This window comes from Arachis ipaensis, chromosome B6, assembly GCF_059453495.1.
Source record: "Arachis ipaensis isolate K30076 ecotype BB chromosome B6, ASM5945349v1, whole genome shotgun sequence".
In the NCBI taxonomy this organism is placed as follows: domain Eukaryota; kingdom Viridiplantae; phylum Streptophyta; class Magnoliopsida; order Fabales; family Fabaceae; genus Arachis; species Arachis ipaensis.
In genome coordinates, this window is record NC_142441.1 from 12,528,716 (window position 1) to 12,544,557 (window position 15,842).

At 37.8% G+C, this 15,842-nt stretch overlaps 2 protein-coding genes across 3 annotated transcripts; both read left to right on the forward strand.

Moving 5' to 3' along the window:
* Positions 1 to 5,658: 5,658 nt before the first annotated feature.
* On the forward strand, positions 5,659 to 9,305 carry G6PD4 (glucose-6-phosphate dehydrogenase 4). Of its 2 annotated transcripts, none has more exons than XM_016350130.3 (12): positions 5,659 to 5,851; positions 5,940 to 6,189; positions 6,260 to 6,399; positions 6,523 to 6,617; positions 6,988 to 7,102; positions 7,236 to 7,441; positions 7,534 to 7,642; positions 7,748 to 7,785; positions 7,924 to 8,044; positions 8,109 to 8,311; positions 8,546 to 8,746; positions 8,831 to 9,305. In XM_016350130.3, the coding sequence occupies exons 1-12, from the start codon at positions 5,765 to 5,767 to the stop codon at positions 9,066 to 9,068; spliced, it is 1,803 nt and encodes a 600-aa protein (XP_016205616.1). In that variant the 5' UTR covers positions 5,659 to 5,764; the 3' UTR covers positions 9,069 to 9,305. The 2 variants fall into 2 exon arrangements, 1 of the variants encoding a protein (XP_016205616.1); XR_015885839.1 differs by having other exon boundaries at positions 5,681 to 5,851; positions 8,532 to 8,746.
* Positions 9,306 to 10,294: 989 nt separating this feature from the next.
* On the forward strand, positions 10,295 to 11,301 carry NIMIN-3 (NIM1-interacting 3). Its single transcript, XM_088491509.1, has one exon. The coding sequence runs from the start codon at positions 10,716 to 10,718 to the stop codon at positions 11,211 to 11,213; it is 498 nt and encodes a 165-aa protein (XP_088347635.1). The 5' UTR covers positions 10,295 to 10,715; the 3' UTR covers positions 11,214 to 11,301.
* The last annotated feature ends 4,541 nt before the right edge of the window (positions 11,302 to 15,842 follow it).

Sequence of the window (15,842 nt, forward strand, 5' to 3'; positions counted from 1 at the left end):
CAAATGGAAGAGAGTATAATGATCAAGCACAAGGATTGTTCGCGGCTAGAGGAAGAACTAATGAAAGAGGAAAAAGGTAATAAGTGTGGAAAGTCTAGGCCAAAATCTAGACCTCACGCGGAGAGAACATGCTTTAAATGTAGTGAGGCTGGACATTTCAAAGCAAATTGTCCAAATAAGAAGAAAACTTTCAAGAAACAGAACAACGACAACCCAAAAGAAAAGCAAGAAGCAAGCTACGTCTCAAATGATGAGGAAGATTGTTACTCTGTGACAGAACAATCTTATGAAATCTTCAATAAGTGGATTCTTGATTCAGGAGCCTCTCACCATATGTGTCCAAATAGGAAGTGGTTTACTACCTATGAAAGCATAAATGGTGGCACAGTTTTAATGGGCAATGATCATGCTTGTAAAACTGTGGGGTTGTGTACTGTAAGAATCAAGATGCATGATGGTGTCGTAAGAACCTTAAAGGATGTGAGATATATTCCAGACTTGCGAAAAAATCTGATCTCCATAGGTTTGTTGGAGAAAAATGGTTGCAAAATAGTTGCGGAAAATAGGGTACTGAAAGTTGTTCATGGTTCTTTGGTAGTGATGAAAGGAGTTCATCACGGTAATCTTTATTCTCTTTTGGAGACAACGGTTATAGGTGAGTTAGCAGTTGGAATCGGTGGAAGTAGAGATCAAACAGATTGCACGAGAATATGACACATGCAGCTTGGACATATGTCAGAGAAAGGTCTATCATTGCTTTGTGGACAAGGTTTGCTGAAGAATATGAAGAAACCACAAATGAAATTTTGTGAGCATTGTGTGTATGGAAAGGCACATAGGGTGAAGTTTTCTACAAGCAAGCATAAAAGAAGAGGGTTGTTAGACTACGTGCATACTGATATTTGGGGCCCGGCTAAAGTTACTTCCAAGGGTGGTTCCAGGTATTTTGTTACTTTTGTTGATGATTATTCCAGGTATGTTTGGATTTACTTCCTCAAACATAAGAATGAGGTATTCGATACTTTTAAGCGATGGAGAGCAATGGTTGAAAACCGAACAGGTAGGAAGCTGAAAACTTTACGATCTGATAATGGCACAGAGTATACGAATGGGGCTTTCAAGGAGTTCTGTGACCGAGAAGGCATTACAAGACACTAGACAGTTAGAGAAACACCACAACAGAATGGAGTCGCCGAACGACTGAATCGTACGCTACTTGAGAAGGCAAGGTGTATACGCTCTAATTCCGGGTTAGGCAGAGAATGGTGGACAGAATCGGTTGCTATAGCTTGCTACATAGTGAATCGATCCCCACATTCTTCTCTAGATGGAGACACACCTTATAAGGTATGGTCAGAGGAACATGCAGATTATGAAAAACTCAGAGTCTTTGGATGCACAGCCTATTATCATGTCAAAGATAATAAGCTTGATGATAGAGCTAAGAAGGCAATCTTTTTGGGGTATCCAATAGGGGTTCAAGGCTATCACCTTTGGAGTGTAAATGATTCTAAGTTTGTAATTAGCAGGGATGTTACCTTTGATGAACGATCTATGGTAGCTTTGTCTAAAGATGTGGTGCCATATGATGGTGATGTTGGAAAAACTTCAAATACTCAAGTGGTGGAGATAGAGTCTAAATACCAACAAATAGACTCTAATAATGTTCAAGTGGAGCATCCTAATGCTACTCGAGATGATGCAGAGGATGAACTTGATCATGAGAAAATTCAGCGAGAAAATGCACATGCATTACAACAGCAGCAGCAGGATTCTTTGGCATCTACTAGGCCAAAGAGGAATTATAAATTTGTTCAGAAGTTCGGGTCAGACAAGCCTTTGAGACATTATAGACAGCTAAACTTGGTAGATTATGCACTCTCAGTGGAGGATGATTAGCCGGTCACCTTCAAACATGCTATCAAAGATAGAGAGAGAGTTGGTTGGTCGCTATGGAGGAAGAGATGCAATCTCTTCATAAGAACAAGACATGGGATGTGGTCCCATTGCCCGTGGGAAAGACTACAATTGGTTGTAAGTGGGTGTATAAAAGAAAAGAAGATCCTACTAAGTCAGATGGTACAAGATTCAAAGATAGGTTAGTAGCAAAGGGATTTGCACAGAAAGAAGGTGTTGATTACAATGAGATATTTTCTCTAGTGGTGAAACACACTTCCATACGGGTGCTTTTAAGTCTTGTCGCTCATGGTGATCTTGAGTTGGAACAACTAGACGTGAAGACTGCATTCTTGTACGGTGACTTAGAGGAAGAAATCTACATGTATCAACCTGAGAGTTTCAAGGTTGAGGGTAAAGAAAGTCAGGTATGTCGCTTGAGGAAATCGCTATATGGATTGAAACAATCTCCTCGGCAATGGTATAAGCGATTTGACTCCTTTATGTTAAAACAAGATTTTTTCAGAAGTAATTATGATTGTTGTGTATACATTCGTAAGCTTCCTGGAGGTGATTATATCTATCTTCTATTGTATGTGGATGACATGCTTATTGCCTCTAAGAGCAAGGTAGAGATAGATATGTTAAAGGTTCAACTTGGTAAAGAATTTGAAACAAAAGACTTGGGTGCTGCACGAAAAATATTAGGCATGGAAATTAAAAGGGAGAGATCAAGCCAAAAATTGTTCTTGAGCCAAAGAGGATACATTGAGCGCGTCATTGAAAGATTTGAAATGAAAAATGCTAAATCGGTGGTAACGCCGTTGGCTCCACATTTTAGGCTCTCTGGTAAACAATCTCCCACAACAGCAGAGGATAAGGCTTACATGGAAAATGTACCTTATACTAGTGCAGTCGGTAGCCTAATGTATGCTATGGTATGTACATGCCCAGATATTTCACAGGCAGTAAGTGTTGTTAGCAGGTTCATGGCAAACCCGGATAAGGCACACTGGGAAGCAGTCAAGTGGATATTAAGATACTTGAAGGGCACCTTGACACAGGTTTATGCTTTAGTGGAAAATCATGTCAAATCAGCGGCTTTGTTGATTCTGATTATGCTGGTGATCTAGATAGAAGACGTTCTACGACTGGTTATGTATATAAAATACAAGGTGCTCCAGTTAGTTGGTGATCGATGTTACAAGCTACAGTGGCACTATCTACTACAGAAGCTGAGTACATGGCAGTAGCAGAAGGGGTGAAAGAAGCATTGTGGCTAAGAGGTCTTCTAGATGATTTAGGGTTGAAGCAAGATTGCGTGGATCTGAATTGTGATAGTCAAAGTGCAATTCATTTGGCTAAAAATCAGGTTCATCATGCTCGTACTAAGCATATTGATATTAGATATCACTTCGTGCGTGATGTTATGGAGAAAGATGACATTTCTCTTGTAAAAGTACACACGGATGAAAATTCTGCTGACATGTTGACTAAAGTGGTGTCAGGAAACAAGTTCCAACACTATTTAAAATTGCTCAATATTGTTCCATGTTAGACAGTCATTGTCAAATGATACAACCGAATACGAATACCATTCTTTGATCGTCCAAAATTTGCGTAGATTTCAAATTGTAAACGAGGTGGAGAATTGTGAGGAAGAGAGAAAGAAAAGGAATGCTAAGAAAAGGAAGGCTAAGAGTTATTATAGAAAAGTTTTATTTCTATCCGTTGAAATTATAGCATATAACCACTATATAAACGTTTGTAGAATTTCAATTCAATCATCATCAACAATAACAACTACATTCACATCTTCTTTTCATATTATTATTATTATTATTATTATTATTATTATTATTATTATTATTATTATTATTATTATTATTATTTTACTTTATTTCCTTTTCTCTTTAGTAATTATATAGCGAGTGCATTATTGTGAGTAGTGTTCAATTTCATATTACTTTGTAGCTATTAGAAGTCAAAATTCCGCTGCAGACTCAACACTACACCAATCTATCACTTGCGAAGCATTATTTTTGGTTTCACAAAAGAATAATACTTCGGGGAATGAAAATTTTTAATCTCTTATATGTTGTAAATTGTCAGGAGTTTCTCCAAACTCCAATAGTTTCACACGGCCATCTTCATATTCTTTGGGGTGCCAAATTTAGGTTGGCACCCTCTCCCATCAGCCTTTTATACTCCTTAGCCCTATATTGTTTCTTTGCACTACTATCCTTCTCAACTCCCAATAGTCCTCTCTTTTCTCCCTATTTACCCCCCCGAAGATCCTCCTTTTCTCCTAGCTAACTTTTTCAACGAAGTCTTTTTCTTTTCGCAGAATAGAATAATAATGTTCTGTCCAAAACACAAAATGTTCTTCCCTCCTTCTATCATATCCCCCACCCGTCCCTCCATACTTCTACCATTATAGGTAATAGTTAGAATTTCATTATCATTCAATTCTTGTAATGAACTTTCACCTATTGTCTTCCGTTCCGTACCTCCTATCTCCAGATTATTATGATTTTCATTTGCAATTCTAAATGATTCTCCAGTGGAGCCAGCTCCTAATTGCTCTGCATTCATCGATAATTTAGAAAATCCTCCCAACAAACTAACCTGAGTAGGTCGCTGCATTTTGACATTTAACAGCGAATTAGCTTTTGGACAGTTTGGATTCAGGTTCTGTTTCTCTCCTGCTATTCTTCTCCCACCTTGCTCTACTTCAGTCATACACCCCACCTTTCTTCCTTTAAATCACCATTGGCTGAATCTTGTAACATCTTTTTGCACGTCCCTTGTTTATGGCCGAGGTGTCCACAATAATTGCAAAAACAGTCGATCCTCTCATATTTCACTGCTAATTCAAGAACTTTCCTATTTGGCCCAGTTATCTTTAGTTCTCTTTTGATTGGTTTAATAGCGTCTAAAGTCACCTGAGTTTTTAGGATTCTTGCTTCTCTGCCCCTCGTTACGAAGAAGTCCACTTCTATCACCTCTCCAAAAAATTTTGCTATCGTGCAACTTAGTTCCTCGATTTTATAGTATTTTGGGATATCCAAAACTGCAACCAGATTAGAACTCAAGTCAAATCATCCTAATTTCCTTCGTCCTCCTTCTTCCATCTCTTCATATTGATAATGTAATTTTTAAAGAGCCATGGGATTCCTCCTTCAATCTTTATCATGTCTACTTCATGAATAAAGAAAAATTGAAAGACATTGTTATCTAGGTCCATGACTTTGAAGCCCTCTAGGTGAGATCAAATTGATCCTAATGCTGCTTTAAGTGTCCCAACACTAAACTTTTGATCTGTCAGAATTCAACCTATAAGACTGTTGAAGCATGATTGAAGACTTTCCGCAACAATCTTCTCTCCAAAATAAATGGCATCTTCATCATCTCCTACTTTCCTACGTCCTGTTGTACTCTTCCTATCATTAGTAGCTGCCATGACCTCTAAAAGAAACACTCTTAAATTTTGAATTGAGAATGCACCTTAGGACTCTCAAAAAATCCTAGCAGAACCGCTGTAAACCTAAGCGTTCATATACTGCTTGTAAGATGGTCATTCAATTGCCGTGTATATAAAACAAATTTTAAATTTTTAAGATTTTTTTGTGTCAAAATTTTTAATATTTATATAAATAGACGAATAAGTTGAATATCACTGTTCTAAAATAATATTCAAAATTTGGGCCAATAGTTGGCATATTGATTGGGCTGGCCCAATAAGCCCAATTTTTCTTGGCGCTCCGATTGCAAACGTTCTCTGTCAACACCTACTCCACCACCGATCGCAACATGTCCGAAAACACACACTAGTTTAGTCAAAGCAGATATCAAAGAAGTCGCAGGAATGTCACTGTCTTTTTCTTCAGCCTCCGTAGCCTTATCTGAATGCTCAATCCCAATCCACCGTTGCTGCCATGCTCACCGAATCACTGTGAGTTTAGAATATTTCTAATTAATTGTTCGTGTGGAAACTGAAAAATGGCATGAATGTTGTAGTTGTAACTGTGCATGTGCTGCAGGGCGGATCAAGCAGCTTCGGTTCAGTTACAGGAAGTGATCGCCTCGTACTGAATGTCAGAAATGGTAATTTGTGTCGGAAGTTTCGTGGTTTGAAACTATGGATACTGGAGAGGCTCAATTTTCAAATTCAACCAGCTAAGCTGCATAAGAGGTCAACGAATGGTAGTCAAGATAGAATTCATCACTTCAAGAACAATTTGGAAACAGGATCTTCACCCTCAATTACTCACACTCATGTTATTCCTCATGGTTAGTTTGCTTATATGCTTAGGGTTCTATGCAATTTTTCAGTGTTTCACACATGCTGAGTTTGTGACAGATAAGGTCAGTTCCATTTCCATGGATGTTAGTGGAGGACCCTCCCTTTGCATCGCCGTCATAGGAGCCACTGGTGAGCTCGCAAGGGGGAAGATTTTTCCGGCTTTATTCGCTCTCTATTATAGTGGCTTCCTTCCTCAGGTACACCTTTTTCTTTCATCCCTTGCAACTTATGACAAGTCATGCCACTTCTTTCGGGATCTTTAGCTTTGTTCTTAAAATTTTAACATATTAAATTTTTAAATTTCCATTGCTTTATCGCAGAATGTAGGAATTTTTGGGTATTCAAGGAAGGATATGACTGATGAGGACCTGCGATTCTGTATAGCCTCCACATTAACATGCCGAGTTGATCATCAGTATGATTTAGTTCTCACAGTTCTCACTTCCCTAATTATTACTACATAATACGTCCTGGTTCACTTTCATTTTATAAAATATTTATCACTGTATCTTACATATGGCATCTCGGGAAATTTCATGCTTAGTCATGGTCTGTGAAATATTCACTAACCTATAGTAAACAAATTCTCCTTGAATTTGAGTTTTACATGTAAACGTTTAGTTGCTAAAAGAGCTAACCAACTCCAAAGTTGCAATTAAGTTGGTCCATTTAATTTCTCAGAGAATTTTGTTATTCATCTTGTCCTATGCTTGCTGCTTAGTCATTAGTCAATAAGTACAAGATATTCAAGCTTTTCCATTAATGTGAAATACAAAAACTTTCAGAGAGAATTGTGGGGACAAGATGGATGCTTTCCTTAACCGAACTTATTATATTAATGGAGGGTATGACAACAAACACGGGATGTCCATGCTGAATGCCCGAATGGAGCAGATCGAGGTAACTCTGAATGAATGTCTTCAGCATATTTGAAAGTTCTTCAGCTCTTCTCAAATAGGTCCCAACGATCTTTGTTTTGTAAGTTGTATGCCCTTTGATATTTTATTATATTACAGCTTATTATCTACCTCAGGGAGGATCCAAAGCCAACAGGATATTCTACCTTTCCGTGCCACAAGAAGCACTTTTGGATGTTGCATCATGTCTTGCTAGCAGTGCTCAGACCCAAAGTGGATGGAATCGCATTATAATTGAGAAGCCATTTGGCTTCGATGTACTTTCTTCCTATAGGTTGACACAATCTCTCCTTTCAAAGTATGAGGAAAAGCAAATATACAGGTGTATATATTCTCCCTCTCCCTGCTTGACCATTAGATCATGCGCACAGAAATATTGCTGCATAAATTGATTGTTTCATGTCTTCTTTTCAGGATTGATCATCTTCTGGGAAGGAATCTCATAGAAAATCTCACAGTTTTAAGGTTTGCAAATCTAGTCTTTGAGCCACTCTGGAGCCGTACTTACATACACAATATACAGGTCAGCCCCCCTTCTTTAGTCTGAATACTAACATGCTTTAATTTCTTGATTTCTCTCTTGTGCAGTTTGATGTTTGTAATCAAATTATCTAATTAATATATGCAGATCATTTTATCAGAGGAGTTGGGTGTGCAGCCTGGAAGGTGATCATAGTTGTTGTCTTGCCATTTAAGTAAATATGATCAATATGTCATGATTTTCTAAATATTGCAACAGAAATTCTTCCTCCACAAGTAGTTTTTTATGACATGGCATCAGCATAGTCCTTATTGCCCATGCAGGTATTTTAGTGGCTATGGGATTATCCGTGATATTGTTCACAGTCATGTACTTCAAACAATTGCGTTGCTTGCCATGGAACCACCAATAAGCCTCGATGGCGAAGATATTCGAAATGAAAAGGTACAATTATAGTTTATAAACTTCATAACATAGCTTGCTGCGATAGTGACTGGTTTCTTCTCAGGTCAAGGTACTCAGGTCAATTCGCAAATTGGAGCCTAGAGATGTGATTCTTGGCCAGTATAAAGCAAGTAGCAAAGACAAAGTTGATGTATGCGTAAATGGTCTGACACCCACTTATTTTGCTGCTGCAATGTACATTGATAATGCACGATGGGATGGCGTGCCATTTTTGGTTAAAACAGGCTTTGGACTCATCAAACACCAGTAAAAATCTGTATCTTTTTTGTGACTTTTGTTCAGATATATATTCTATGATTGATTTTTTAAATTCAATGGCAAGACTATGTCTGTCCCTACTTTCTTATGTTTGCATGCATGAATTCCATTACAACTACTATAATAATAATAGTATAATTAATGTGCTTATGTAACACAGGTCTGAAAAATTAGTGGTTCGAATAAGTTATATGCTGATCCAGATCAGATATTGTTATGCAGAATGGAGATACGGATTCAATTTCGTCATGTGCCAGGAAATGTTTATGACGAATCCATCGGGCATAATATCGACCGCGCCGCGAATGAGCTCATTCTTCGTGATGTTCCCGATGAAGCTATCCTGGTGAAAGTTAACAACAAGATTCCAGGACTGGGGTTACAATTGGACTCTTCAGAGTTGAATCTGCTCTACAAGGACAAGTAAGCAGTTGATATTAGATTATAATGCAAGAACTGTTGAGTCTCTAGAGTCTGACGAAATTGACATGCATTGATGTTAAAAAGGTATAACATGGAGGTGCCGGATTCATATGAGCATCTTCTGCTTGATGTCATTGATGGCGATAACCATCTCTTTATGAGAAGTGATGAACTGGCAGCTGCGTGGAACATTATAAGTCCAATTCTGAATGAGATGGACAAGGACAACATGTCACTGGAGCTTTATGAATTGGGGGGTCGTGGTCCTGTTGGAGCATACTACCTCTGGGCTAAGCATGGTGTTCGTTGGGTGGAGGACTAAAACTTACTCGTGTTTTCTGTTATTTTATTTTCATGTTTATGGGACCACAGGCACAGCAATCAAGAATCCAAGAATGATGATGAGGTCGCTTTGCTTGGACAAATTATGGACGCGTGCAAATCATATTCCATTCCTCAATTCTCGTATATTATTATGATTTGGTTTGATTTGTGGATAAAGCTTATGTAAGTCTTGAAAGATATGTTAATTTAAAATTTGGAACATCCATTAAAGTAAGGTTATAGTGCTCTCCAGTACTCAGCTTATACCACCACAGATATTGCAATTTTCAACAAGTGTTTCTAGATCGGGATTTCTTTTAATCCAATTTAATGTGACCAAAAGAAAGTTCCCATCTAGAACCTGATACTCTCTAATTCGAATATTGAAGGTGGTGATTGTTAAGGTGGTTATATATAGTTGTCTAATTTACTAAAAATAGTTAAAAATTAATATTTATTTTAAAAGACAAGTTCAGTGAATTTGACACCAAATTTAAAGAATATGTGATCGAGTCAAGTCAACTCGAATCAAGTATGTGATTGGGGGGTTTTAATTTAATCTAAGAAATTGTGGAGATTGGCTTGCTTTACTCGCACTTAAACTCGAGTTGGTCCACTAAAACAGTTGGTAGACAAAAAATTGTTTGCTTTTCACTAAAATCCAAGTTGCCTCATCTAATCTCTATTCAGGCAATTAAAGTCCAAGTTGCGAATATATTTTATTGAATAAAATTATAATTTTTGACGTACACATGTACGTTAATAATTACATGAACTATTTTCATAAGCCTGATGATGATGTTGTATTATTCGGACATGAGTTAGGACACACCCAAATCCCAATTGACGGTGGCTTATTATTTCCCCCCGATATTTGTTTAATTATGGGGTCCATGGTCCATATAGTCATATACCCATCCCCATACATGGTTAGCGATAATTCTTCCTCCCCTTCCATAGATCCATCATCCACCTTCCCCACAAGATGCCCCATCATTTGTCATAAAGCAGCCATATGACACAATATTGGTTGAATTATTACGTTATGGGATGACGCAAGCGGCATATATAAATATAGTACACTATATGCTCAATGTTTGTATTTTACTATTTTTCGCTCCAATTTACCATCGTACCCTTACTGTTTTCACGGCCACATGGGCCTTATTGTCAAATCATTAATGGTGCTTGGAACCATAATGAACGCGGTCTTGACCTCGTTTGCTGGTCAACTAACACGCTTTAAATTCAGTCTCTTTGAACTTAGAAGGCAATAATAATTTCCCACATCCCGTAGTAGTTGTTGACTGTGTAGCAAGGTTTTAATTTGCATTAGTCGGTTTCGAAATTTAAGAATATACCTTATTGTTTGTTGAAGCCAAAATTTTAATTTCAGTCTACTTTATCTGGTAATTTCCTTTCACTTTCACTCTTGTCTATTGCCACACTGCCGATAATGATGTAGGGTTAGAGAAAATAATGGAGGCAAACAAGTTATTAATTAATTTCATATTCTTCTTTTTTTCTAGTCACTACTTTTCTGTGAGCATCTTTTCTTGTCCCAATAATATAGAGTAAGGTTCGTACTCCCTTAGTCTTCTCCATATAAGGAAATTAAATAGAGAGAGACTAAATTGTAGTGTTGATGAGGATGGAAGGAGAAAGAAGGAAGCGGAAATTGGAGAGTAGTGAAGAAGAAGAAAAAGAAGAAAATGAGGAGCAGAAGATGGAGACGTTCTTCGCCTTGGTGAAAAGCACGAAGGAGGCGCGTGATCTCCTCTTCAATAAGGACAAAACGGATAACAAGGTTGATGAGGATGAAGAAGCACTCAAGAAGGGAAAAGCTACTTGGATTCCAATGTTTCAGCCAGAAGATTTCATTGATTATGGAGAATTGGGAAGAAGAAGTAATAATAATAATAATAATAATAATAATAATAATAATAATAATAATAATGTTCCAACAACAAATCCGCATGCATCAGGTGCAGGTCCTTCGGAGAAAGAGAAGGAGGAGGTGGTGGTGATGGAGAAACAACATTTGCAAGAAGCGGCGGCGGCGACGCTGGAGGCACCTATTCCAGAAATAAATGAACAGAAGGAAAAAACAAGTGATCTTCTAGACTTAAATCTTTCTTTGTGATAAATGCCATATATGTATGTGAATGTATGTATGTGATTTGCTGACCTAATTGTATCTTTATTGTGTTATTAATTATATTATTGATCAATTAGTGTTCATTGTTACTTCATGATTAACCATGGAATTGTTTATACAACGGAAGAGAGTCATCATGTTTAGACAGTTTAGTATACTGTGGTGATTTTTCGTGCTCAATTCTTAATAATAATCTGCCTTCTGGCTTTGTATGTGTTTTGTCGATTTTTAGCAAATCGATGGTGGTTCGATATCTAGTGGTCTGGGAGTGAAACCTACTCCTCTGTGCGAGTACTAGTTTTCTAAAAGTGCATCAAAGCGTCTTCGATTAGACAAGTTTTGACAATAAAAATAAAATAAATTTGTAAAATGTTAAATGAAATTTAGAAATCAAAGTTTTCAATAAGTAAATGCATGGTAAATGAAAAGACTTGAACCAAAATCAAAAGGAAACAGTAAAAGCGCCTTCAATTAAATCAAAGAACTTTAAAGTAAGTCATAAAATGCTGAAAGATAAATTAAACAGCGAAAATAAGGAACGTAAATAACACTTAGTGAATATGATTAAATGAAATATGAAGTTTACAAGCAGAATCAAAATTAAAAGAAAGAGGAAGGTGGAAGGAACCTTACAGAAAAAGGAAACTCGATCGCAAACTCAGGGATTAACTGGGATGTGAGAGTGCAATAGTGTTTTTTTTAGTAAAAGTTTCAACCCCTCTTCACTAAGAACTCCTAGTATTTATAGGCTAATCTTACATAACTATCCATTAATTTATAATTTAATTATAATTAAATATGGCATTTCAAATTCTGAAGCGAAGTCTCTCTTAGTAACCGTTTCCACCGCATGATTATAGCTATTCTTCATGAACTCCTCGTGCAATTAAAGTCATTAACTTCCCACTTTTACTATTGATTGATCAGTTCTTTCGAAGGCCTTATTCATCCCTTCGAATCAAATCTTCTCTTCGATTTAGCTTATTCGATTGACAACACAATCGAAATCCACACCAACACCGATTACCTCCAACTTCAAGCTCGCGCGCACGCGTCTTCCTGAAACACCATACTTAGCTTACCTCGATTTGACCTACTCTTATCGAAAATACTTTTTCGATCAACAAATTGCCCCCTTGGATTAATGTGGTTGGCTTCGATACTATTATCGAATCAATAAAACACTTAATCCAAAAGACGTCAGTTTTCAAACCAATAATAATTATCATTTAAACTTTCCATTATTATTGATCCACTCGACACGTCTTCCAAGACTGACGCTTTCTCTTTCTACCACTTCACCTTCTACACGAAGTTACCTCTATCTGTGTCTCTTCCACAGTAACGGCTACAGTGATACTTTTAAATTTCATTCTTCTTTCTTTATTTGAATCTCTTGAATTCATTATTCTCTGAACTTTCTTCGCATCCAAACTTTCTCATAAAATCTCCAACCTTCAATTCTCTTTAACAATGGCTGGTTCTTCCTCACGTGTTGCCACTCAAGATAAAGGCAAAGGCCATGCAACAGCACCGCCATCTCCGCCAGCCCTTCGCATCCTTAATCAAATCAATGATGAAATCATTGATGACCTCCATTTGCAAGTCAATGATACCAGAATTCTAATTCCTTTCACAATCGGTTCAGATACATACTGCTTCCTTGGACCGATTGAAACTCTTGAAAGGGCAAAGAAAAAGCTTTCGTTTTTCTCTAATGTTGAAGGAGAAGATTTACTGATAAACCAGGCTTTTAACATTTCTCACTTCATCAACCAGAAACCTTTTCGAAACAACCTGAAAATTAAACCTCGAGGGTCTGATTTTACCACTTGGTATCAACGCCTCGAACCCACAAAGGGTGCTACCTGGGGAGCCCTAGGAATACAAGAACTATTAAGACTCTCTCACTTTTCACTCACTACAATCTTCGGATGATTGGAGCAGTGACCTGTTTCTGGAACAGAACTACCAATAATTTTCGCCTTCCTTGTGGAATGATCGAAATGTCTCTCCTTGATGTAGCCGCTATTACAGGACTCCCGATAAATTCTCCAGACTGCACTTCTGACATGCAACCTCAGCATCAATACAACATCACCTTCAATACCCCTATAGTGACTTCATTGCTCATAATATGGGTAAGGATGGTACAGAAATCACTAATGATGAACATGTAGCCTTTTTATTCTACTGGCTAAATGCAATTTTGTTCTGCTCTCGAAGTGTTCAAATGTCAAAACTTTTCCTTCCTCTAGCGGCTCTCTTGCATGAAGGAAAAGCTCTCAATCTAGCCAAGCTTCTTCTCGGACACATCTGTGAAGAACTTAGCCTACTTGTCTGTGACCTCCGAGACAACAAAATAATCAACACAGGAGGTCCACTTTGGCTTCTTCAATTATGGCTAAATGCCATTTTTGAAAACTACATGATAAAACCTATAGGAGGCAACACCAACAAACAACACATCGAGGGTTTTCGTTTGTTTGATTACAAACCCAATTTCCCAAATACCCAATCAGATGAAGATAAATTTTGGGCTGTTTTCTCTCTTTTCCATTCTTGCAGAAATTTTGATAATGATCAACTCAATTTTACCCCCTTTTTGCGTCGCAACTGCGGCCTTGCCTGGCTCGATCGTTTTCTCTTTCCAAACACTAATGAGGAAAGCAAACTTGCAAATCGAACCTAGGCACACCTACTGGCTGTTCAAGTGATACCAATAGGATTGCCACAATATAAGAAGGAAAGGTTTAAAATAACCTTGTACGCTCCTCATTTAATTGCAAGACAATTGGAATTCTCTCAGGCTATCCCAACTCCTCAACCTCGACACAGTGAACCATTATGTCAAATCACTCTGACCTCACAGGAAGATTTCAATACTTGTCTCTCGAAAAATCAGAAACAAAGAGACCACTTCAACTTCTTGATTTATGAACGCAGTTCATTTATCACCAAGTCCTGTCTCGAATGGTGGACTGCTTATTATTCAAGGTACACCCGTACCTTAGAAGATATTCAGCAGACTGCTATTCGAGTAGCTGTTACTGAAAATTCTCCAAAAAGATCACACAAAAGGAAAGTTGAAGCTGCTCGGCCACCACCGCATAAGATCAAAAGAACTCCTACTAGGACTTCTCACAGAGTAATCCTTCTATTCATGACTTTACTTTCAAATTCGAAAACATCCTTCGAATATTACTCTTATGTATATTTTAATACATAATTGATCTTGGACTTTTAACAGCTAATTTTGCAATCATCAAGCGAAAGCGCGGATGAGAGTGAACCAACCAACAAAGATTCTCTTGCTGCTTCCTCTCAATCGGAAGATGCAGCCGATTCTGATCCTGGCACTCAGCTAATTCTAAGATCCAGAATTCCTCAGGTAACACATCCATCACTATACACTTCTTAGTTTAAAATAAATCTTAAACTCATAATTGTGTACTTTTTATATTAGCCCATTAATGTTGCTCAGGCTGCTTCTTTCACCGGAGCCCTCGATCAACTAATACCTCAACAACAAAATGACCCAGAGCACTCCATATCACATGATTCCATTCAATTCACAGGATCCCTGCAATCAATTCCTGCTACTCGTCCACCTCTTCTTTACACAACACATGTGATCGATCTGACAGAAAATCCTCTGCATCATTCTCCAGAAGAGACACATAGACTTGAATCAACTTCACCAAACAATCAAGCTGCACTAATTGAAGAGAACCAAACGGTTCCAAACTCCGATTCTACTTCTAAAGCTGCTGACACCACCAATTCAGATTCCTCTCGATCCAAGATTTTTGAGACCCCTCCAGAGTTACAACCTAATCCTTCACTCCAAACCCCTCCAGGACCAAGACCAGGGTCATCGAATATTCCTACCACTCCATGTAGTGCTACCTTGGATGATCTGATTTCTGTTTTGAATAAAATTATCCAAGAAAAGAAAGTACCAGTCCTTATTCCAGAAATCTCAAGGTCAGCCACACCAAGACCTCCAATCGAATTAGAGCCTGACACTCGGGAACAACTTCGATTACTCATCAAACTTTTGGATCATCCACCTACTTCATGGGTCAATGATCCAATCCTGAATAAACTCCTGGAGGACTGTTTGAATTCTTCTTTTGAATTTCCAAACAACACACCATATTTTGCTTCAATCCAAGAATTCAAACAACTTCTTAACGATAGTGTTGCATCTCAGTTTCAACTTCAGAAAACTGAAAATGAAGAAGCTACAACCAAATCTAAAATAGAAAAGTGTCTTACAACTGCTCAACCAATCCAATCTTCTCGTGAGGAATTTGATAGGAGAATTTCTCATGCTATTTCCGTCCAGGTGTTTCATGATCAAGAAGAAGAAGCAAGAATCGAAGCAGAATTGGCTCAACTTCAAAAACAGCTTGCCACTATACGCCAAGACAGAGCCACCTTAGCTAAACCTCTGGTTGCAGCCCAACAAGAGCAACACCTCCTTATCCAGAAACTTGTCTCAATCGACACCGAGTGGGGAGAGTATGAAAAACAACTCGAGAAGATCCAAACTGGCAAGTTCAAGCAAATTGAAATGCTTATGATTCTGGAAAACAAAAGGACAAAACT

Bases quoted from the DNA above. Each gene is read 5' to 3' on its own strand.
- G6PD4 (XM_016350130.3), top strand. From the start codon at position 5,765: ATGTCACTGTCTTTTTCTTCAGCCTCCGTAGCCTTATCTGAATGCTCA. The intron at 6,618-6,987 runs GTATGATTTAGT...AAAAACTTTCAG, and splicing joins ACATGCCGAGTTGATCATCA to AGAGAATTGTGGGGACAAGA. The intron at 7,643-7,747 runs GTCAGCCCCCCT...TAATATATGCAG, and splicing joins CTTACATACACAATATACAG to ATCATTTTATCAGAGGAGTT.
- NIMIN-3 (XM_088491509.1), top strand. From the start codon at position 10,716: ATGAGGATGGAAGGAGAAAGAAGGAAGCGGAAATTGGAGAGTAGTGAA.